General features: G+C 43.2%; 1 protein-coding gene across 5 annotated transcripts in view; it reads left to right on the forward strand.

Annotated features, from left to right (window-relative positions):
• Window positions 1-4,808: 4,808 nt before the first annotated feature.
• FAM20B (FAM20B glycosaminoglycan xylosylkinase) overlaps window positions 4,809-22,679 on the forward strand; it is a gene marked incomplete at its 3' end in the record, with an annotated part of 42,031 nt that continues 24,160 nt past the window's right edge. For 2 of the 5 annotated variants that reach the window (XM_081256288.1, XM_081256292.1), the window contains exons 1-2: window positions 4,809-4,901; window positions 16,839-17,347. In XM_081256288.1, coding sequence (XP_081112414.1) covers window positions 16,971-17,347 — 377 coding nt within the window. In that variant the 5' untranslated portion in view covers window positions 4,809-4,901; window positions 16,839-16,970. Of the gene's footprint in view, window positions 4,902-6,977; window positions 7,022-7,112; window positions 7,193-14,831; window positions 14,855-16,838; window positions 17,348-22,679 lie in introns of those variants that run through there. The other 3 variants (XM_081256289.1, XM_081256290.1, XM_081256291.1) reach the window with 3 other exon arrangements.

A 22,679-nucleotide genomic window follows, 5' to 3' on the forward strand; every position in this document is an offset into this window, starting at 1 on the left:
GCTCGTAATCCCCTCTCCTCGCGCACCAGGAAACCAAGAGGGAAGAAAAAGTCTCTTGCCTCTTCGGCAGCTCCAGAGTTTTCCCGGACTCCCTCCCGGCTAGCTGTGGCACATTAGCCCCCTTCAGGCTGAGTTCTCGCCGCCAGCCCCAGTCCTCTCCCTGCGCTCTGACCGAAGCCCGAGCCTCAGCTTCCAGCGCTGCGCGCCCCGGCAGGCGAGCAGACAAGCCTCTCGGGCTGGTGAGTGCCGCTCGGCACCGATCCTCTGTGTGGGGATCTCTCCGCTTTGCCCTACCCAGGTATGTGGGGGGTTTCTTGCCTTTTGGGAGGTCTGGGGTCTTCTGCCAGCGTTCAGTAGGTGTTCTGTAGGAGTTGTTCCACGTGTAGCTGTATTTCTGGTGTATCCGTGGGGAGGAAGGTGATCTCTGCGTCTTACTCTTGCGCCATCTTACCCGGAAGTCTCCTAGTGAAACACTCTTTGTGAGTTATAACTCCATTGCATTCTTAGTAATTCTAGGAGTTTCACTTTCCCCTTAATGTCTTTTTTCTTTTAATGAGCAGATTAAAAAAAAGTAAACTAAGTAAATAGATAAATATATATTTAGAATAAAAGAGAAGATAGCATATATTACTTTTGGGGTGATGACTGTTCTAAAATTAGATTACGTGATGGTTGCTCAACTCTAAATATAATAAAACCATTCAATTGTCCACTTTAAACAGGTGAATTTTATGGTATGTAAGCTATAGCTCAATAAAGCTGCTCTTTAAAAAAAAAAAACAACCATAATACTAGGGTTGAAAAAAAGAACTGAAAACAGTTAATATAAATTCTGAATTTCCTGGCAAAGAAGCTGTGTGTGTGTGTGTGTGTCTGTGTGTGTATGAGAGATGCTGTCCCTGGGACTTGAGAGGTTCCCTCAGAAGGCACTGACAGAGGTGCCACAGGAAGGGTTAAGTGGGCAGTCCCGATGCTGTAAGCAAGGGGTGGGCTAGGAGTCGCTCTGCAGAGCCGGTGGCAAAATGAGAGAAAGGAGTTTGCCCGGTTGGGAAAGAAATGCAGAAGCAGCATCCATAGAGAGCCCCACACAGGGAAAAAACCTGCCCCGGAGGCAACGAGACACAGCACACCTCCTAGCAGGGAACAAAAGGACACGAGTGCTCCTTCACTTACTAATCCTCCCGCCACCTCCTCCCAGGCTGGAGCACCTTGGACCAGCGTGAGCTCTCTTACAGCTCCCTTCAATTTTCTTGATGCAGAAATGACTTAATTAGTTTCATTAGGATCCATCACTGTGGGTGTATTCTCTGAAAAGAAGGAGTGTGTGTGCTGTGTTCGTGTATGCAGGCACCTTGAGATAGCACTCCCCTCATACCTTGGGATTGCTGGACTGTTATGTTCCCCTTGTACCTAGGGCTTGACAGATGTCAGAGACTTAGAAATTCTGAAAGAGTTGAAGGAAAATGCTTACAGTGATGAAGGGGCCAAGAAAGAAACCTCCAGTGATCCCGATTCCCCAGGTCTGCAGGACCTGCTCTCCTAAAGCTCTTTCAAGTGTTGAGGGTCTACTATGCGCCATGTACAGGGTTAGTGCTATGGGAGATACAGATGTGAATAAAACACTGTCCTCAGCTTCAAAGGGTTTACTCTTCAGGGGAAGAGGTCAGACATATCCCCAAAGACATCAATACAAACCATACCGCGAGAGAGGTACAAAGTACTGAGTCTCAGAAGCCCAGGAAAACACGTACAGTTAGAAAAGTCAGGAGAGCCTTCCTGAGCAAATGACTTTAGAGAGATATGTAACATTTTCACAGATGAAGGTCGGGGTGGAGTGAGGCGGGAGTCCTGCAGGAAGTGTGCTGCCATTGGCTGGAGGGGGACAGCCAGATCCCTGCTCTGATTTCAACTCAATATCAGTGCAGAGACACTACCCTGCGTGAGGCAGTCCACAGGTGGAAATAAAGGTGAAGTCAAGTCAGACTGTCTTCAAAAGCCTTGCAATTCAAGGACAGGGAAGACAGAGGCAAAGGGGGAGATTAGACAAAGATACCTAGTACCCCAAGATATCACATGCGTTGTGAAAAGAAGCATCACAGAAGCCTTGGCAAAGTGCTCCGACCTAACTAACAGGGGCTCTGCCTGACCTTCCATTCTGTTTCTCAATATTAGACTGTAAAATTCTCAAGGATGAGGACCAGGGCTTCTTTGTCTTTGCATGCCCTGGATCTAGCTCAGTGTCTGGCACTTGATAGACATTCGTCGAAGGAAGGAAGGTGGAAGGGAGAAAGGGAGGGAGGGAGGGAGGATGGGAGGACGGAAGGAAGGAAGGAAAAATTCTCCCATCATTTGCTGAGGAAGTCTGGCTTTAAATTCACGTAGCACTGCCTAACTCTGGTTCTTACTGTCCCTCTCTGCTCCCACCCATATTTTGCTCACCTCAGTCCTCCCTCCCTTATTGTTAGTGTGGGCTGACAATACCAGCCCACACTATCTTCCTGGACCTCGATTCCTTCAGTGATCACAGAGTCTGTGCTGCATAATTTAAGTACTCCATATTCCTTGCAGCTGCTTCCTGTATGCTAGTCATGTAAACTCTTTGAAGGCGGAGTCCCCTTCTTAAATGACTGCATCCCCCATAATACCTAGAATATATTGACTGTTGATTGGTTGGGAAATAAGGCCCATTACAGGAGGGAGGGGCAGAAACTCACATCCTGGGGTGGCAGGCACAGTGCTAGTGCTGTGCATACATGCACAAACAGCCTGGATAATGGGGCCTAGTGGAGAGAAAACTGGGGGACCAAACAGTTTTGCTCTCTGAAAGCCTCTGACACAGAGGCCCCAAATCCATGATTCTCCTTCTCTGAGGACAGAAGAGAAGGTGTGTCTGTCCTGCAGCATGTGGGGTGGATGGAAGGATTTGATGGATGTGAAATTAAGCAGAGGAGTGGGTTGCCTAGAGAGGTCATGAACCCCTCTCTCTGAATGTCCCTAAAGACAAAGGGATCACCAGGAAACTGAGGGTACAGGATGCACTGACTGGCCTCCTGAGGGGTACCACTTGGACAGTCCATCCTTGCTGTCTTTATCAGAGTTACAGGTAAGAAAGAGTCCTTGGGGGGTAAAGCATCTTAGAGGAAATATTGATTTGCCCTTTTGCTTTATGATCTCCGGACGTAATGAACAAGGTTTAGGAGGATTAGCTGACTGCAGGCAGACCAATGTTACTGTGTAGAGAAATAAGGTGGACTCTCAATACTATCCAGATCATTTCCCCAAGAATTATGTGTTCCATGGTCAGAAAACGACCGCCAAGCATTTTCAAATATATCCAGTAAAAGGCTGATACAACTCCTCCTGCACTTGACTGTGTACTCCTTGCAATGACGTAATGTTTTCTGCAAAGGGGCTGCCTCCCTAACTAGATTGTCTGGAGCAGATATCAAAACCAATTATTTCTCTAGGATCATCTGATACTAAGTGCTCAAAAAATACACAAATGAATAATAACTAACATTATACAATAATCTGCAAGTACTCTCCCCACACATTTCCTAATTTAGTCCTCACAACAACCCTGTGAGGTATGTACTACGATAAACTCCCATTTGCCAGGTAAGGAAACATACTCTGAAAGATTAAGTGGCACACCTGATATCATACAGCCAGTAAGGAGTTCTTTCCTTTGCTTACATGAACTATGGAGCCTGAAAAAAGTGTCAGCCGGGTCTCTCCTGTCACACATCTTATCGCATGGATCAGTGTGCATTATAATATTTCAGGGACAGGCACACTAAGTCCAAGCTTAGTATATGATGAATAAATGAATGGATGCGTTATACATGGATGCGTTGCACCGTAGGGAGTCAGTGGAAAGGAGACAGTTTAAGAGAAGGAAGAATCTTTAATTCAAACTATTTATAAGGAGGGAACTCCCTGGGGGTCCAGTGGTTAAGACTTGGCGCTTTCACTGTCGTGGGCACGGTTGGATTCCTCCTCAGGGAACTAAGATTGCACAAGCCCCGCGGCGAGGCCAAAACAAAACAAGACAATTTATAGGGAGTATACTGAGTGTCAGGCATTGGAGACCCAGACACGACTGCCCTGTCCTCATGCGCCTTACAGTCCTTTGCAAAAAAGACAGACGTTAAGAAACTATTACAATAAATTAGTCACACTTTTATTAAATGCTACAAAATGTAGCAGGGAGCTTTTCTCTGGTCCGAAGTAAGAGCGCTCACTATGGTAAGGCTGGCCTCTTTGGGGCAAGGGGATTCACTTATATAGGCAGAAGCAGAAGCCGAGGCAAATGAAAAGGGCAAAAGGAGGACGGAAATTGCTTCTCACAAACAGAACTTGACCTAAGGGACCTCTACTTCCAGTCCCGCTGACTGCCTAGCTGCTCACGAAAACCAGGAAAGAAAAAGCTAAGGCCAGAGAGAAGTTAGAGGTCCATTTACGTAAGCGGGGCGGGGCGGCAGGGAGAAGCAGGAGAGGCGTGAGCCGGCGTCAAGAGAGTTAAGCGGACCGGCCCGGGACGCAAAAGGTTAAGGCGGGCGGTCCGGATCAGGTCCGGTAGGCCCGCCCACCGGGGGGCGGGGGTGTGGCCTCGCGGAAGAAGCCCTTGGATTGGCCGCGGGGAAGGCGTTACGCTAGGAAGGTACCAACAGTCGCGAGCCGCGGAGGCGGGGGGGTGGGTGTGGGACCGCGGGGTGAGGTGGCCAGGGAATGGCCGGGCCGGGGGTGGGCGGGAGCCGCAGTAGCAGCGGCTGGGGGCGGTGAGCGCGGCGTGTGGCTGCCCCTTCCCGGAGGTGGCGGGGGCGGCCGGGGCGGCCGGGGCCGCGCCGCACCGCACCGCACCGTGCGGGCGGCCATGGAGCGAGCTTAGGGCGTCGCAGGTGAGCGGCTTGGGGGCGCGAGGGCGGGCGGGAAAGTGCAGGCCCACCCGCGGGAGGGGCGCGGTGCGTGGCGCGCGCCGGGCTGGGGCCGTCTGGGGGCGGGGCGCCTCCCTGAGGGGCCGGGCACCAGTGCCCAGAGCGGTCCACGAGCGGCGGCTGCCTCAGAGACCGGCCCGGGCCGCGCGCCCCGCCTCGCTGACCCCGGGAGGGCTCCTACCGGCCGTCGTGGCTGGAGGGACGCGGCCGAGGCCGTCGCCTCCTCGGCCCGCCTGAGGCGCGGGCCTTACCTGGGGGCGCCTTGAGCCGCCTGGGATCCGTCCAGTGACCCACCCTCGCGCCCGGACGCGGTCCCCAGAGGCGACTGGCCCTGGTGCCGCCCTCGTGTCCCGCCGAGTGCCCGTTGCGGCGGCCCGGGGTGGGGGGGGTATCGCGCGCCCGCGGGCCCACCTCGTGGCCGAGAAGCGCGAGTGACTTCCAGGCCCGAGGCAGGAGGCAGGGTAACCGTGCCTAGGGGTCCGCGGTCTCCTCGGGGTCGTGCACCCCGCGCTCGCAGTCGAGCACAACTTAAGGAAGTGATATGGTTGTCCCAAGTGGGTTGCGCTTGAGATTTCATTTCCGGGTGCTGTGGTCCCGCAATTAAAAGCGAACCGAAACGTTGCCATTAATGATGAGCGTGAGCAGTTGTCAAGTTGCGTCCTTGATTGTGGGGTGTGATAAGAGTTTAATTCTAATCAAGCTTCTGTTACCTGCAAGTCTCCCGGTAGGAAGAGAAGGGGTAGGAGGATGTTGGAGTGAAAGTGGAGGGGACAAGACGTGATTGGTTGTTAGGGAATTATTAGTCCTTTAAATGGCCATATCGTCAGTTGGAAGGGTGAGGAGTTTATAATTTGGGAAAACGGGGGATGCTGGGTACAGTGACTTGAGTTTAGGACCAAGTATCAGTATCATCCCCACTTAGCTAGTTTCTCTTCAGAGGTTTGATTTCTCACCTTGAAAAGAAGGAACAGGAATGTGGGTCTTTTAGCTTTCAAATTGCAGGACTTGATGTAAAACAATAACTATGATTACTGTTTACTAACTATTCCTATCCTCCTTTTGTTGTAAATTAATGCATAAATTTCATTGGGGTTGATTATTTTATTTTTTATTATTTATTTATCTGGCTGTGCCGGGTCTTAGTTGCGGCATGCGAGATCTTTTTAGTTGATCTAGTTCTCTGACCAGGGTTCGAACCCGGGTCCCCTGCATTGGGAGTGCAGTCTTAACCACTAGACCACCAGGGAAGTCCCATGGGGTTGATTATTGTAAATTGGGTTAGAGACCTCAGTGTGCTCTATGTATTGCAGTCCTGGAATTTATGCAGGACCTTTGAGCTAAGCCTTAGAGCTCTTCCACAGATATTGTTATTTATCATCAAGACATGTCCTTGAGAAACTGAGATACAGATGTTAAAGATGCTAAGTTATTTGCCTAGACTTAGAGCCAGTCTAAGGTAGGTTTAAAATTGTTTTGTGTTAAATTAATAACTTTTGAAGTTTGTGGAGATGTTGGACTTTGGCCCCTAGAACTGTTCAGTGGAATCAACCAACAGGAGGGCCTTCCACCTTTGAAAGTGCTTGTCAAAAGAGAATTAAGAGGCACAAGCAAGCAATTCAGAGTCAGCCTCACTTACATTAAAGTGCAATGATAGAAATGAATGGTGGTAAAAGATGATCAGGAAATCTTGGAGCTCATAGCTTTTCTTCAGTGTGACTGGTAAAAATGTGAGATTGATTTGTTCTGTTTGTTTCTCTGGAGCTAGTAGGAAAATAGCCATGATTTAGTTAAAGAATGAAAATTGGAAAACACACACCCTGGGTTCTTTGAATAGGGAACAAACAGATCCCTGTTTCTATCACCTAATCCTTTATGTCATAGAATTTCTTTGTTGAGTTGATAATTCCTTGACTTTTAGTCCATTCTGTTGACTTCCATTTGTAGACTCCAGTTCTTTCACACAGCGTTAAAGCCTCTGCTTTTTGTTTTTTCTGAATTTTGAATTTCTAAATGAAATTTTCTGTTTCCTCTACTTGCAGGGCAGACTTCAGCTTCCTACACTTTGTGTGACCATCATTTTAATGGTATAAACCCTGAAGCAAGATACTTCAGCTCTTGAATTGACAACTTTTTACAATAGCAATCACAGTGGTGTCTCTCGGTGACTGCTACAATCTCATAATAGAAACAGGAGGCTGCTCTTTGTATTCTGTGGCCATAGTTGGAAACGGTAAAAAGGAGACTGTCTTCTGAAGGTGATGTCAGGCCACTCTGGGACTAAGGGCCAGGTAGTGGTGGGGTGAGAAGCACAGTTACAATGAGGCACTACAGTTTGGTGTAGTAGTGATGATGATTGATGTACTTTTCTTTTTGCACCTAACAGTGCATAGTGCATAGTAGGTGTGCAGTAAATGTTTGGTGGTTGAATGAATGAATGGAAAACGGTATGCGGGAGGAGGAAGTATTCTAGTGCAGATAATAAATTGTTTAGCTCCTCTTTACAAGAAAAAAAAAAAAGCCAAGAAAGTGTGTTTCTGATTCCTGTTGAAAATAGTTCTGTTGAGATGGGTATCTGTAAAGGGTGTTACTTGCTGGAGCTGCCTTGAGATCTAATTTTGTGATTGGGTGGTGTTCTAGCCACCTGCAGCCTGGGTGCAGCTTCACAGACCTGCTCCTGCACCTTTCTCTAGCTAGGCTCACTGAGCAGTTGGATTGGTAGACAATGTTTTTGCACTAATAGAAGAACTAGAGCTCTTGGTATTGGCCATGTCAGTATCATTGACCCTGACTGTCCATCTTCTGGTCCTTCATACTGGGGGGTGGGAGAGGGGAGTTATCGCTCCCCGAAGTGCTCCGCATTCCACACCTGTAAATCTCTCCCTCTTTTCCTTCCTTGAGCTGCCTCTGTAACACTCAGGGAGTAATGAATTCATTGGCACAGACCTGGGGTACAGAACAGAAGACCTTACTTTGCAACTAAAACTAGCTTTTGACCAACTTATAATGTCAGCATGACTGCTAGAGCCATTTAGGAGAGAATGTAATGCAAAACTCTCACTCGTGATTTTTGTCATTCGTATCCAAAATCAGAAGAGGGAAGGCCTAGCTCTGGACCTGGTGAGTTTGGGGGGTTGCATCTGTCATCCCAGTATGAGATAAGAAACGAAGGCTGATGAAGAAAGATACTGAGCTTTGTTGTGTGTTTAGCAGACTACTTTCTGGCACGGTAACTACCCAATGGAGGGGAAGATGTTAATTTGAGTACATTTTAAAAGGAGATCAAGGAATATGAAATTATGAATGTGAAACACAACCAAGTACAGGATGAGGCAGTGAAGTTGATCATTCCATGTTCTTAAATGCTAACTTTCTGCTTTATCTATATAGCAGTGTGGGAATAAGATATTGGGTGCAAAAATTCTTATTTTAGCTATATTTTTGTGAAGAATTTTTTACAATGTATTGTATGTTTTGTTTGCTTTTTAAGCAATATAGTGTAACCTTTATAGACTTGAGGTTATGGTTACAGACAGTAATCCTGTATGGCTTTGAGGTGATTGAAATATGTAAGTTGTTTGTCCCCTCTGCTTTTTGAATTCTTGAATTTGCTTTCAGAAGTCAATCTGTCTCTTCTTTCAGAGGTGAAAAAGCTGTACTTTTGCTGTTGTTAGCATCCCTGCTGCCTTTTTAAAAATTTTTGCAGCTTCTGATCTTCTGTGGAGTAGCAACCCAGATAACACTGCTTCCTGAAACTGAATGCAAAACAGCTAAATAGGCTTAGTGAGGGTCTGCCTGCCTCTTCTGTATTAGTGGATGAACTTTGTGACCATTATTTTGGCTGCCCAAAGACCTTTTGTTCATTTCTTGTTTCTTATCCTTGGTTTAGATAGTGAATTTGCACTCTGTATAGGTGCATTTATGTCCCTGTAGTTCTTTCTGTAGAAAAAAAGAAAATGATATGGAAATACCAGTGTTGGTTCTCGTTTCAGAAAGCATTGCCAATAATACTTGAAAATTTGGTTCCAGCCTGGTCTTGTATCATTCTTGGGCAATGTTGGACCATCTCCAATCTTCCTTTTAGCATTTCCAGATCATCTTTACTCCCAGTCCCAACCAACACCAGACACCAGCTTGGCAATAGCAGTTGCCTTGAAAGATGGAAGTAAGGTATACAGAAGGCAGCAATTTAAAATTGAGTATATAAAGTTGGTATACATATTTGACATTTCAACATTCTTACTGTACTGTATATCTGAATTCATTACATGACTTAGTTTCCCTATGTCTGTTAAAAAAAAGCCATCTTTAAACCAAAGAGCTGAAGAAATTCTTATAACCATAAAGGTCTCTCTCCCTTGCTCTTCACTCCTTTTATTCAATAAGCATTTTATCCAGTACCTCTCATGTGCCCTGCACTGTGCTAGGTTACTTGGAACTACAAAGCGAGTAAAATATATCCCCTGTCCTTGAGGAACTTACAATAGGATAGAGGAGACAGGCATGCCAAAAAATATATGTGTGTATGTATGTGTGTATGTGCATTTATATTCATATATAACAAGGGATCGTGCCTGGAGCCACTCAGCCATAACTCAACACAGAACTGCTTGGGGTTCCTATTTCTAAAGTGATCTGTGGCCTGTCAGCTTGACATACCCTAGAACATAAAGTTAAAAGTGTGAGGTGTCACTGTTGAATAAAGCTGACATACCTTTTCAAGAACTGTAGTGAACTGAACAATAAAGATGGAAAACATGAAAATCTGAAGTAAACGTTATATGATTTGAAATTCCATATTTCTATGCTATATAGTAATTATATTCTATATAGCCTTAAATGGTTGTTAGATACCGATAATTGAGCAGTGAAATACCTGGAACTTAGGAAAGTTCATTATACCTGGTGCATTTGAAAGAGAATGCAGATTCTTAGGCATTTCCTTAGAGTTTCCTAGATCAATGAACACTGCATGTGTTGGTTTTTTAGAACAAATCTCACTAGCAGTATGAGCTGAAGGTTTTTTCTTTTCATTTTTCAAGGAAGAGCATTAGAAGGTTGCCCTAAATCAAGGTTTAAATGGGATAGGTTGCAGGAATTGATTTTTTTTCAAAGAGGGAACAAATACTCCATAGCCTGTTACAGTTTTACTCTCACACCAGGAAGAAAGGCTACTTTTTGCTTCATTAATGCCTGGTGATCATTTTCGTTCCTTCCTTCACAGGGAGCTGTTAGAGGATTTCCCGAAAAAAAAAGTTTACATATGTGAATAAATATTTAAGTGGAAGTGAAAACTGTGAGGAATATATAACACTTGAACCAATTCAGACTATATGGAGATTTGATTTTCTGTACCTGTAACTTAGGTTACTTCAGAGCTTATCTTAAAAGCTTTAGGACCTGCAAAGCTGTCATCTTTAAAGCACAGATTTAATTTTCCAAACTGAAGAATATTGTGAAGGGCATTCTATTCGGCTGTTTTTGTGAAATAGAAAAAGTTCATGCTCCCCATCTGTTTCACTTACATTGAATGTGGTAGAATTGAACTTTGTAGAGAAGAGAAACAGGTTGGTCAGATTAGTGACATAACCTCCCAGTCTTCTGCTTCACTTGGTACCCTCTCTGAAGAAACCTACTTGCTTCCAGCCTTAGCTACTCCTCAAATTTAGGAAAGGATTTAGTTCAGGAATATAAGATTACTAGAACTCTTGGTAATGCAACATAGGTATCCAGCCCCTGACTGTGTAACCCAGAAGACAACATAACCAATGAGGGTTATTTTCTTTGTCATTCTTTCTCCTCAGGAAGTCATCTTTGGGTTTTTGATACGGTAATAATGACCAACAAGAATTACTATAGGTTGTCCAAGCACTACTTTTAGCACAGTACACATGGTAATGACATTCATTTTTAACAGTTCTGTGAGTCAGGTAGTAGTGTTCTTATTTCATTTTCCATATGAGGAAACTGAGGCCCAGAGAGGTTAGCAGGCATTCAGACCCAGGCATTCTGAATCCAGAGCACATATTCTTAACCCCTCTGCTACAGAAGAGTTTATATTTAGAAAGAAGATGAATTAAGCTGTTTCTTAAGTGGAGAATTAGCAGGGAAAGGAAAACTACGTAGATACTGATTTATGATATTACTTGTTAGATTTTGTCTTAGTTGAAGATTCCCAATTGAACGTGAAAAAGAACAGTATTATGCTGTTGTGGGCAGTGGTGGCAGTGCAGGAGTAGGCTGGTTTTCTGAGGATAATAGGGATTTATTCATGTAATAAAAACTGGATGCCATTTGGTATGAGAGGTTTTGACTTCCTAGCTAGAAACACAATGATAAGTGGAGAGGTTTCTGAATGCTCTTTATTTTACTTATTGTAATTGTCACTAACCATCAGGAGAGACTGCATTTATTTCTAGGGGGTAGCTGGTAAGAATGTAGCACAGTGCTCTAATGTCACCACCAATTAACAAAAGGGCAGTATATCAGACTTACCCCAAGGTGAAAGTATGTGTGTTTTAAATTTTTTTTGTTGTTGTACTAAAGGGTTGTAATTTTGGCTGAAGTTTAAAGGTTAGGCTTTATAAACTGGGTGTGTATAGTTGTATGAGTCTCTGAGTGTGTAAGGTTAGCCTTGATTGCTCTAAAGTATGTAAAGGGACTTTAGTAAATGATCCGTTTGAGATTCTGGTTTTTTCTTGTGTTACCTTTAAGAGACCTTAATTATTTATTAATCCAATCTTTATTTGTATTAATGGTTAATTTAATGTCTCCCAAATAGTTGATGTGGACAGAATAGATGTGAGAATGCTGGATTTTACAAATTACCCCCAAATGTAGTGGCTTAAGACTAAACGATTTGTTGTTTCTCATGACTATATAGATCAACTGTGCCCAGCTGACTGGTTCTTCTGCCCAAATGATATAGGCTGGAGTCAGATGGGTGGCTGTATTTAGCTGGGGCCTCAATTGGAACTGGAATGCCCTTAATGGCTTCACTTCTGTGTCTGACACTTAGCTGGAGTGGCCAGAATAACTAGGGGCTGGCCAGGTCTCCCATCATTCAGTAGTCTAGCCTGAGCTGCTTTACATAGTAGCTTGGCCCCAAATGGAAGCTGCTAGGTCTTTTAAGACACCTAGCACACAGCCACTTCCACAGCATTCTGTTGATCAAAGCAAGTTACAAAGCTAGGCCAGATTCAGGGGAAGGAAAAATAGATTCCACCTCCCGATGGGAGGAATTGTTGGTGTCTGTCTTTGTAGACAGTCAACCAAAAACTCTTAATTAAATTCAGGTCTTACCTTTTATACTAACCAAACCTTCAGAGGTTTGCTGAGACCAACAGTGACCAAAGAAGTTTGGAAAAATGGCCTTGTAATTTCTACTCAAGATCAAGGGTGAGGAGATTGTGTGAGTAAACATGATAAGATGTTTTACTAGTTATATAATAAATCCAACCCCCTTCACCATCTCCTTTGTTAATAGCCCTCTGCATGAAATGTTCATATGGAATGTTTTCTTCCGGTATTTGACACTCACAAAGCATGTTACATTCCCTTCATGTGGTAAGAACTTGATTTGACCGCTGACCGCTTTTTTTTCTTTACTCAGTAAAGAGTATTACTGAAGGCTTTACTTTAGTTGCTATGAGCAGAAGTTGGGATTTCTTCTCCGTGACCTTCGGAGAAGTAACGTGAGGTTGTCACTTGATCAGAGGGCGATTCAACGTGGCACTGCTACTGATAAGGCTTGGAACCTCACTGGTGGCTTGTGGGAGCCCTTGATAAGATAATAAGTGTTGGGGTGAGGTCTTTGCATGTTCCACAGCAGCCACATATATTGAATTTTATCAGCTGATGACTAACAGATCTTTGCACTGATGTGTAGTTCTGTATGTGTTCCTCCAGACATCAGCCAGATTCTTGAACAGAGGATTCTAGTCTTTATACTAAGACTTCACCTTTTTCTATGTGAACCTGTTTCTTGCAAAACAATTTTTAGTCATAAGTTTATCCTTATGAAACACTTATCAAATGTGTAAGATAGTGTGTGTGAGAGAGAGAGAGAGGGAGGGAGGGAGGGAAGGAGGGAGGGAGGGAGAGTGAGAGAGGAATGAAATATTAGCTTCCATATCAAGCCTCATTTCACTGATGGAGCTGAGAGTGAAACCAGGGTTCAGTAGGAAAATTCCTTAATAAGCTTCTACCTTCCAGAACTCCAGTCTGGGAATTTATACCAGCTTTTAGTGTGAAGACTTACACACTTGCCTTTTTATATTTAACATTTTTTGAGTTATGTTATTACCTCGAGACTGTTCTTTGAGGTAGGCTCTGTTTCACATAACCGAAACATTAAAATAAATGACCATAATATAACTGGACAATGTTACACTGTTGGATGCATTTATACAGGAGGTGAGGGCATGAAATGTAGCAGGCAGGCTCCTGGGAATGCAAGAGAAGTTTTCATGAATAACTTGGGATATACCCAGTGATCTTGCTTTCATTTTCTTAGTATCTGAAAGGGGGGATCCTCTTAGAAACCCAGTTTGCAGAGTGTGCATAGTATGCTGTTGTCTCAAGTAAGAAAAGAAGATAATACAGCATGGAAACTGTCTTGGGTACCCTCCCCTCTCAAGCATACAGGAAAGAAGGGGGTCATTGTAAAGAGTGAAAGAGTCTACCGTTATTAGAGGATGGAATTATCCTGTATCGTGCATCTGATACATTTTTCTGGAATAGGAGTCTTGCAAACTCATAGACTTTTTGTAAAAATTCCGCTAAAACCTCTACCTTGTCGATTTCTTGAATATCATTGTGCTTGCCCTGTAGGCTGAAGGAGTAGCAGGTTTCCAGCTAAAGGAAAACCTCTTTCTGAACTGTCAGTACTCAGAAAAAGAGACTGTACTCTGAAACCGCCAACTAAATTGAGTAGAGTGTTGGTAGAGAAGTAGATTCCCAAACACAGGAGAGCTAATTGAGGACAGCCAGCATTAAGGTGCCAGTTAATACACACTCATTTGATACCGAATACGGAGGAAATTAACAGCAGAGTCCTAAGATACTTGCATAGCCTCATTTGCAGTAGTTTGTTCAGTTTAGGTGAATAATACATCTACCCTTACTATGCTACGTACTGCAGGGAGTGCAAAGGTAGTTACCATCACTAAGGAGCCAAGATTCTGAGAGGGGGATTGAGAACGACCTACAAGAAGACACTGGATGAGGCAGAATGTAGTTAAGTACTGGTCTAAAGATGAGAGAGGTTAGTTACTATAGAGTGTGAGGAGAGACCAGAAATGGCTTTGGAGATGGCCTTTGAAAGCTTAAGTAGGCTTTAAACAGGAGAAGTTGGGAAGAAAAGATAAGAGCTAGAGGAATTTTGAGAGAGTTCCAGTGAGGAGTGACTTAGGGGACCATGTTTGTGGTGGAAGCTGACAAGTGAGTGAAGAGAATGAGAGTGATGCCTAGCAATGTAGATTGGCCGAAGTCATTTAGGGTGGGGCCTTAATGCCTTGCTAAGGGATTTATAGAACTCAGAAATGGTGTGTGATTAGAAATATGATTTTGCTGCATTATCTAGTCTGGATTGGAGGACCTGGAGGCCCAGAGGCAGTTCTTTCAGGGATCCAGTAGAAGGTGCTGAGCACTAAATGAAGTCGATGGCTGTGGGCATGACGGGCAGTTGTCAAATTGCAATCTTACTTGTTCTACCAGGGTGTGGTGACTAATCCCAAACAAGAAAGCTTGTTCAGCCCCTTCGTTAAACCTGCCCTCACTACTAATCTGCAGAGGTAAACACTGAAGTGAGGTAACAGTTGAACTCTTCAGCTCACAATAGAAATTTCTGTCCTAGTTGAGTGGATGAATTATCTGCAGCCCTGAACTGATGCATGTGCTCTTCTGAGGCCCATCAGAAGGTAATGAGGTTTCAGAATTGAAAAGCATACAGACTCAGTTTGTTTTGTTTGAATTTTGGAGCTACTAGAACTTCCTGTTGCATTGGTGATTTAAAAAAAAAAAAAAAAAGAGCCCTCACTCTCCCTAACCTTTGTGATAAATGTTTAGATATAATTTGTTTATATAGCATAAGGGAGGACTTTCTTCGTTCTAAAGGAAATGAGCAGCATCATTAGAAGTTCACGGGTTAACCAGTCTTTGGTCCTGAGGAGGGTTTTGTAGGAAGTGAAAGGCTGTTCATCTGACCCCTTTGTGCCAGAATTGTACCTCAGCGGGAGGTAGTTGCAGCTGGGGGTGCTGAGGAAATGATTGCTGACACAGGGAGATTTCCATGTTACCTTTTACCACTGCAGCCAGAGATGTGTACTGCTGAACAAATAATTGAAGAAGTTGTGTGGTTTAGGTCATGTTGGAACTAGCAAAAATCTCTGAAATCTGCTCTACTAGCATTGCTGTTATCAGTAATCACAGGGAACTGTTTTACTGAGTTTCACACCAAACTTGATACCATCACAGTTACATTTTGGATGTACTTGAGTTGCCTGTGTTTCAGCTAATAGTGTTATGTACTCTCTGGGAGATGATGATACAACAAAACAGGCGGCTGGAGATAATTAGAATTTGAATGTGACTCTCGCTTTCCCATCTTTATGAAAATGAATAGGAAGAGAGGTTAATCACCACGAATAAACTGCATGTCAGCAAGCTCTGAGCAAGGTGCTGCCCTTAGAACACACTGTTGCTCTAGTAGACTGTTTTTTGGATGTGTTTCCAGCTGTTATTAGGGGAGCAGTCTCCAGTTTGGGTGGGAGTGTCTCAGCCTGAATCGTTTGTCCTATCTTTTGTATTGGTTTTATTTCTTCAATTAATGGTTTGAGTTGTTAAATGAATTGGAGAGTGAAGCAACACTCTGTTATCTTCTTGTCATCTTTGTGTTAGCCCAGTGCGTGCTGCCTGTAGGCATGTAGCAAAGTGAGCTTGTGCATGTTTTTAAATGGCCCTGTGGAGTGGAAAGCAACCTGTCAGCATGCAAATGAGGCTGAATTGTATGTTCTTGACACCCTTGCAAAAATCTTGTATTTGGAATCTTTTAGCTTCAGAATTGACCAGAGGGTGGTGTGCCCCGCACCGGAAGCAGCACTTCTTTATGTCTGTAGCATCAGTATCTTTGTTATGTGCCTGACCAGTCCAGATTTCATTGTGTTGCTCTAGTACCAGGTTTCATTAGTTTTCTGGTCACGTTCTACTAATAGCCAGGTGGTATAGGGATATGTTTTTCCTTTACTTAATTTATCCAGATTTGATTATCCATATTTTACAGGGTTTTTAATTTTGAAAAATAATTAGTAGAAGACTGATTAAGTAGAGGTACATATCTGGGTGTTCGTTGTATTTAAATACATGAATAGCAGATGTGACATGTCCAGAATTGCTAGGTATTTGAATTTGGAGAGGGAGTTATCACTCTCCTCTGTACCCTCTTTGGCATTTTTAGGAGTTCCTGTCTTATAACGTGTCATAAGACTTATATTTGGAGGATATAACTGAAAAGTTACCAAATACTGGTGGTTTTGGATATTCAAAAGTCCTTTATGGATTTTGAAAGGTAAAAATGAAAGTTAAGGAGTTATGCATATCTTAATGTTTTACTTTTTTGTGCTTTTTCCTATTGTTTTGGTTTCTAGGAATTGGTAGCCATCCAAATGGCTCCTAGATGGCTCTGCACCCTATTAAAATGGTAGTATTTGCTTTAAAATTTTCATTGTACCCGGTTCTTAACTATTAGGTCCTTCCTTGGACCAGTTCATTTTAAATTATTGGGTCTTCTCGGGCATAGGATTAGCAAGGCTAAAATGGTGAGTAATATATTTGAGGCTTGCAAAAGATTCAGGGGTGGAAGGACAGAATTTCTGATTGAATTGTGCTTTATACTTGGGCTTGCAGGAATTGTGGGAGGCACCTCAGTGAAGAAATGGACCAGTGTGTATAATCATGGAATCTCCTTGCTGACAATCACCACCTGCTCTCCTTGATAAGTGAGAGAGAGTAGTCAGGGGAGAAGGCAAAGAGGTCAACATGAAGCTAAAGCAGCGAGTCGTGCTGTTAGCAATTCTCCTTGTCATCTTTATCTTCACCAAAGTTTTCCTGATTGACAACTTAGATACATCAGCTGCCAACCGGGAGGACCAGAGGGCCTTTCACCGAATGATGGCTGGCTTGCGGGTAGAGCTGGTGTCCAAGCTGGACCACACCTTGCAGTCTCCCTGGGAGATTGCAGCCCAGTGGGTGGTTCCCCGGGAAGTGTACCCTGAAGAGACACCAGAGCTGGGGGCAATCATGCATGCCATGGCCACCAAGAAAATCATTAAAGCTGATGTAGGTTATAAAGGGACACAACTGAAAGCCTTACTGATACTTGAAGGAGGACAGAAAGTTGTCTTCAAACCTAAGCGGTAAGTCTTCATCTTGAAGTTATCTGTGCTGTTTAGTTGTAACTTGGGATTTATACGAGTGCTTATCTCCCTCTCTTGGTATCCTCTTCAGTAAAATGGGAAGGAGAGACCAGAGGATCTCTGAAGTCTCTTCTAGCTCTTAATGTTCCATGATTCTTTGAGCAAGGGAAATTTATAGGAATATGTTTTGGTTCAATATTAGATTGCACATTTTACAGTTAGAGCTATCCTTGATTCTGAAATTTGTCAAGTATCTACTATGTGCCAGATGTTAGAGATACAAAATGAATTGGTTAGGAAATAAGCAACTTGTCACCATAAGTGTACAATTAAAGACTGGGCAACCACATGTCAGGGATGCTGTGGAGTAGGAGTTACCCACAGTTGGAGTAGGTTTTGGGTGGGTGACTTAAGTCCTTTTTAGCACTAAAGCTGTGATTCTTTCACTTGAGCTTTGGTTTTGTTTTAATTAATAGGCTTTATTTTATTTTTTAGGCAATTTTAGGTTTACAGAAAAATCAAGGGGAGAGTACAGAAAGTTCCTATATACCCCCTCCCCTCTCTTCCCCAGTCTCTCCAATTATTAACGTCTTCCATCAAATTAGTACATTTGTTACAGTTGATGAGCCAATATTAATTTATTAACTAAAGTCCATAATTTACGTTAAGTTCACTCTTTGTGCTGTACATTCTGTGAGAGTTTCAATAAACTTATAATAAGTATTCACCATTACAGTATCATACAGAATAGCTTCCCTGGCCTCAGCGTCCCCTGTGTTCTATCTATTCATCCTTCCCTTCCTCCCCCTGAACCCCTAGCAACCCCTAATCTTTTTACTGTCTCCATGGTTTTGCCTTTTCCAGAATGCCATATAGTTGGAATCATACCTTTTGTAACCTTTTCAGATTGGCTTCTCTCTGTGTCTTAAGGTTCCTCCATGTCTTTTTGTGGCTTGATAGCTTTTTTTTTTTTTTTTTTGCTAAATAATATTCCATTGTATAGCTGTACCACAGTTTGTTTATCCATTCACCTAATCAAGGTCATCTTGGTTGCCTCCAAGTTTTGGCAGTTATGAATAAAGCTGCTATAAATATTCATGTGCAGGATTTGTGTAGATGTAAGTTCTTAGTTCATTTGGGTAAATACCAAGGAGCACAATTGCTGGATCATATGGTAAGAGTATGTTTAATTTTGTAGGAAACTGCCAGTCTGTCTTCCAAAGTAGCTGTACCGTTTTACATTCCCATCAGCAGCAAATGAGAGTTCTTGTTATTCCACATCCTCAACAGCATTTGGTGTTGTCAGTGTTTTGGATTTTGGTCATTCTAATATGTGTGTAGTGATATCTCATTGTTGTTTCTTTTACCTGTTTTAAGCAGAGAACTGGGCCATTTTAGTTGCCTCAGTCCAAATTTGAACTAGAGAGGGCTAGATCATATGTTGTTAGACAGTGATCCCTTTGGACTTTTTTAAGGATCTACAGAGATAATTCATGTGGCCATTCTACAGTATAATTAATTTTTTTTAAGTTTTCTGTTTGTATATGAACTTGAAATAGGTTAACATCATGGTGATTTATATTCTTTTGACAGGAATTAGTTACTAGTGGATTTTCTCAAAATTTGTAATGTCTAAAATTTTCTGTGTACTAAACATTTTTTTCATTCCTCAGTAGAGCGTTTGAGAAAATTATAACACATCACTTTGGGTCTCTTGCTGGAGTGGGAGAAGAAATATGGGGTGAAGGGGTGCAGAAATCAACTGTGACCAGAGTAGTTGGCTTAGCTCCCTTCATGACCCAAATATCAGTAGATAATAGGCAAGCAGAGAGCTAATATTATTGGAATTCCAGAAATGGAAGGAATCTGCATTTGCCTGGAACTGGGAAGCATGGTGTGTGGAAGATGTGGAAATTAGGAAAGGTTTAAAATGCAGTAGACTTTTGGAGAAAGAAAGTCTGATTGGCAGGTAATGAGGAAAAAGCATAGTTGTGTGGGACTTGGATCTAATTTCTGTTGCATGCACACCATTTGCCGGGCATTACACTAAGTACTTTTGTATCTGTTGATGCTTTTAACCTTTGTCACAACTGTGGGCAGTTGCAGTTCTTATTTCCAGCGTAAGAAACTGAGACTTAGAAAGAATAACTTGAGAAAGAACAATTTGACAAGATCACCCTGCAGTAACTAAGGGAGCTGTCAGAGTGTGAGCAGCTTGTGTTCTGCCACACACGTGTGATTCTCTTAAATTTGTTTGCCTTCCTGTAAGAGAGATGACATGGATCACCCATCATCAAAAATTTGCTACTTTCCTTTTGAAATATGATCTTTGACCTCTTGATTTGTAGCCTGAGAGATCGCAGCATAAGCAGGGTGATAGAAAGAAGACAGACTAAAAACAAAAATTAAATTCATGTGAAAAGAGATGAGTTGCAGGCATTTTGTGTTTAAATAAAAGGATACCCTCTCCACACCCACTCTCTGTACACTAAGAATCGAAGGTGAGATGGGACAGCAGGAAGTGTTAGAAGGCAGATATTACTGATGGTGCGCAACATTAGTATTAGTCCAGGTGCTTTGCAGATAGGACTGGGGTATTCAGACAAAGCATACCTGGAGGGAGGAAGAGGCCAGACTGGTGACTAGTGGACGTGGCAGCAGATAAATGCATAAGCTAACCTTAGTCACTGTTGCTTCATCTCATATCTCTTACTACCACTGCAGCCTTCCCATTGCTTTCCTCTTCCAGACCATCCTGAAATCCACTTTCATTCTTCTCCCAAATACCCATATAATCACTGTGCTCCCCAACTTTAAAACATCCAGGGATTCCCATTGCTCACCAGACAAAACCCAGCCTGCACAGCCTAGTGGCCAGCCCCTCACAGCCTGGTCCTCCTCTCTACACCCAGCTCTTTATTCTTGTCAGTGCGGCCCCTTCCTCCCCCATCACCTTCTGAAGAGCCCTTGTCTACGCCCAGCTCCAGAGATGCTCCTGCCCCACATCCCGCAAGCTGTCGAGCCCCTGCAGTAGGTGATAGCGCTCTAGTCACTGCACACACTGACCTGGGCTGATTACACCCGGCACTCTCCCGGGGTGGGGAAAGTGGGTGCATATTTAAGTGCTTGTAGAAATTGACTCCAGCCCCCAAACACCCAGCAAATTGCTATTCTGACCCTGCGGGCCTCTGAGGCTATTTAGTCCTGGTGTAAGTGCAAATTAATGTTCTTGGTCACATTCTGATGTCCTTCACCAGAAGGATAGGAGTGATTTATTGGCAGTTACTGTATGAATTTTGCTGCTCTGTCAGTGACTTAAGATGGATTGCTCTGTTGAGAGGAGGATCTAAGACCTTTCTGCTAAGTCGAGACGTGCACGTTTCTTTAACAGCCACTTGTGGTTCAGCATTTCTGGAGCCTGGTTGTCCATGTCCTCCTGCCAGAGATGGAAGATTTGTATAGTACATGAAATATATAGGAATACAGTGATGCCTTTATTTATACATTTTTCCTTACTACATTATTATAAAAGTGATTTTTTTCAGTATATTGGGTTGGCCAAAAAGTTAATGGGGCTTTAAGTAAAAAAAGACATTTTTCACTTTCATGAAGATCTTTATTGAACAGCGTGTTCACTAACTGAACGAACCTTTTGGCCAACCCAATAGCTGTATCCTTTCTGGAAGTAAATTGATTTTCACAGGCAAAAACTGCAGTTATGGTGGGAAAGGAACAAGACGGCAAGGGCCTGGAGGTGGGTAGAAGTCAGTGACTGATCTTAGGAAGTGCTGAAAGGGACCTTGGAGGTCAACTAGTCCAACTACTCATTTTACAGCTGGGGAAAATGAGATCCAGAGTTCTGACTTTCCGTATTTCTCATAACCAAAGCATGAACTAAGGATTCACACCTTTGGACTCCAATGCAGTTCTTTCATTTTGATTCTTCTTCCTTTCCCTTTTCCTTCCCTCCCTGTTTCTCCAGCCTACTCCCAAAGTTCCTGGATTTTTCTAGGGTTTTACATTTCACTCCAAGCAGCCTTTCCATGTACTGGAAAGTTCTCTAATGTTTCACTGAAAGGAGTGGACTGCACATCACCACAAATCTTCCTGTGGCTCCTCTGGAGTCCTGAGAAATAAGGTATTCAAGGACTGTCGCCCAGCTTTATGGACAGCCTGCAGCTGTAGTGGAGAGAGAAGTGCTTGAATAGTGTCAGCTTTTGCTGCAGTCCTGTGTAAAAATTGAGACTTTTAATTTGGAGGTAACAGGTGTAATCCTTGGCAGCCTAAATGATGCTTTGACACTAGAAACAAAAAAATATGTTTGAGTATATATATTTTTTTTTTCTTTTTTTCTTTTTTTTTTTTTTTTGCGGTACGCGGGCCTCTCACTGTTGTGGCCTCTCCTGTTGCGGAGCACAGGCTCCAGACGCGCAGGCTCAGCGGCCATGGCTCACGGGCCCAGCCGCTCCGCGGCATGTGGGATCTTCCCGGACCAGGGCACGAACCCGTGTCCCCTGCATCGGCAGGCGGACTCTCAACCACTGCGCCACCAGGGAAGCCCATGTTTGAGTATATTGACCATGCTAGGAAGAAACTGGTGTCCAACCAGGTGGTTTTGCGTATCTGTCTTCTAACATAAATGTTTCATCACTTTGATTTGAAAATGTGTTTGGTGGACATGGTTTTACTTTTATTCTGTGGTCATTTATGTTGAAGGTCACTGCCTTGTATAGTACCGTTTCCCACTTCCCCATGGCCTTTTCAGCATTGGAGATCCAAGTGTCCTTAGTGGAGTGGCTCCTCTTCACGTCATTCTCAACTTATTTCTGTCTTGTAAAGCCTGATAGGTCTCCTTTTGATTGAGGAAATGCAAGTGAACAGTAGAGGTCATAGGTGAATTGCGTCTAGTTCTTCCCATTAACAGGGAAGGCAAATGTACCTTTGCCTCCTTGTTAACAAAAACAGAGGCATATCCAGACCATTTTTTTCCCCAAGAAATTTAAACTTCTCTAATAAGCCTTGCCATAGCCATTCTGGTAAGCCTTGCCATATTTTCCTTTTACTTCAGCTTAGTCTAATAAACATTTCAGTAGACATTTATTAAGCATGAACTATAGGCTTAACACTGTGCTGAAGATACAAAGATGGTCCTCACCTTCCAGAAAAGTACCTTATAGTTTTACTTAAGCTACATTGAAAGTCTTTTAGAGGGATAAAAATAACATCTGTGTTTTATTCATAGAATGATTGCAGAGGTAGATGTATAATTCTAGTTTTCTTCTCCACTTCATCTTCACCACATCAACCAGTGATCTATGCTAATCCATGACTG

The sequence above is a fragment of the Mesoplodon bidens genome (genome assembly GCF_964165515.1).
Source record: "Mesoplodon bidens genome assembly, chromosome: 2".
In the NCBI taxonomy this organism is placed as follows: Eukaryota; Metazoa; Chordata; class Mammalia; order Artiodactyla; family Ziphiidae; genus Mesoplodon; species Mesoplodon bidens.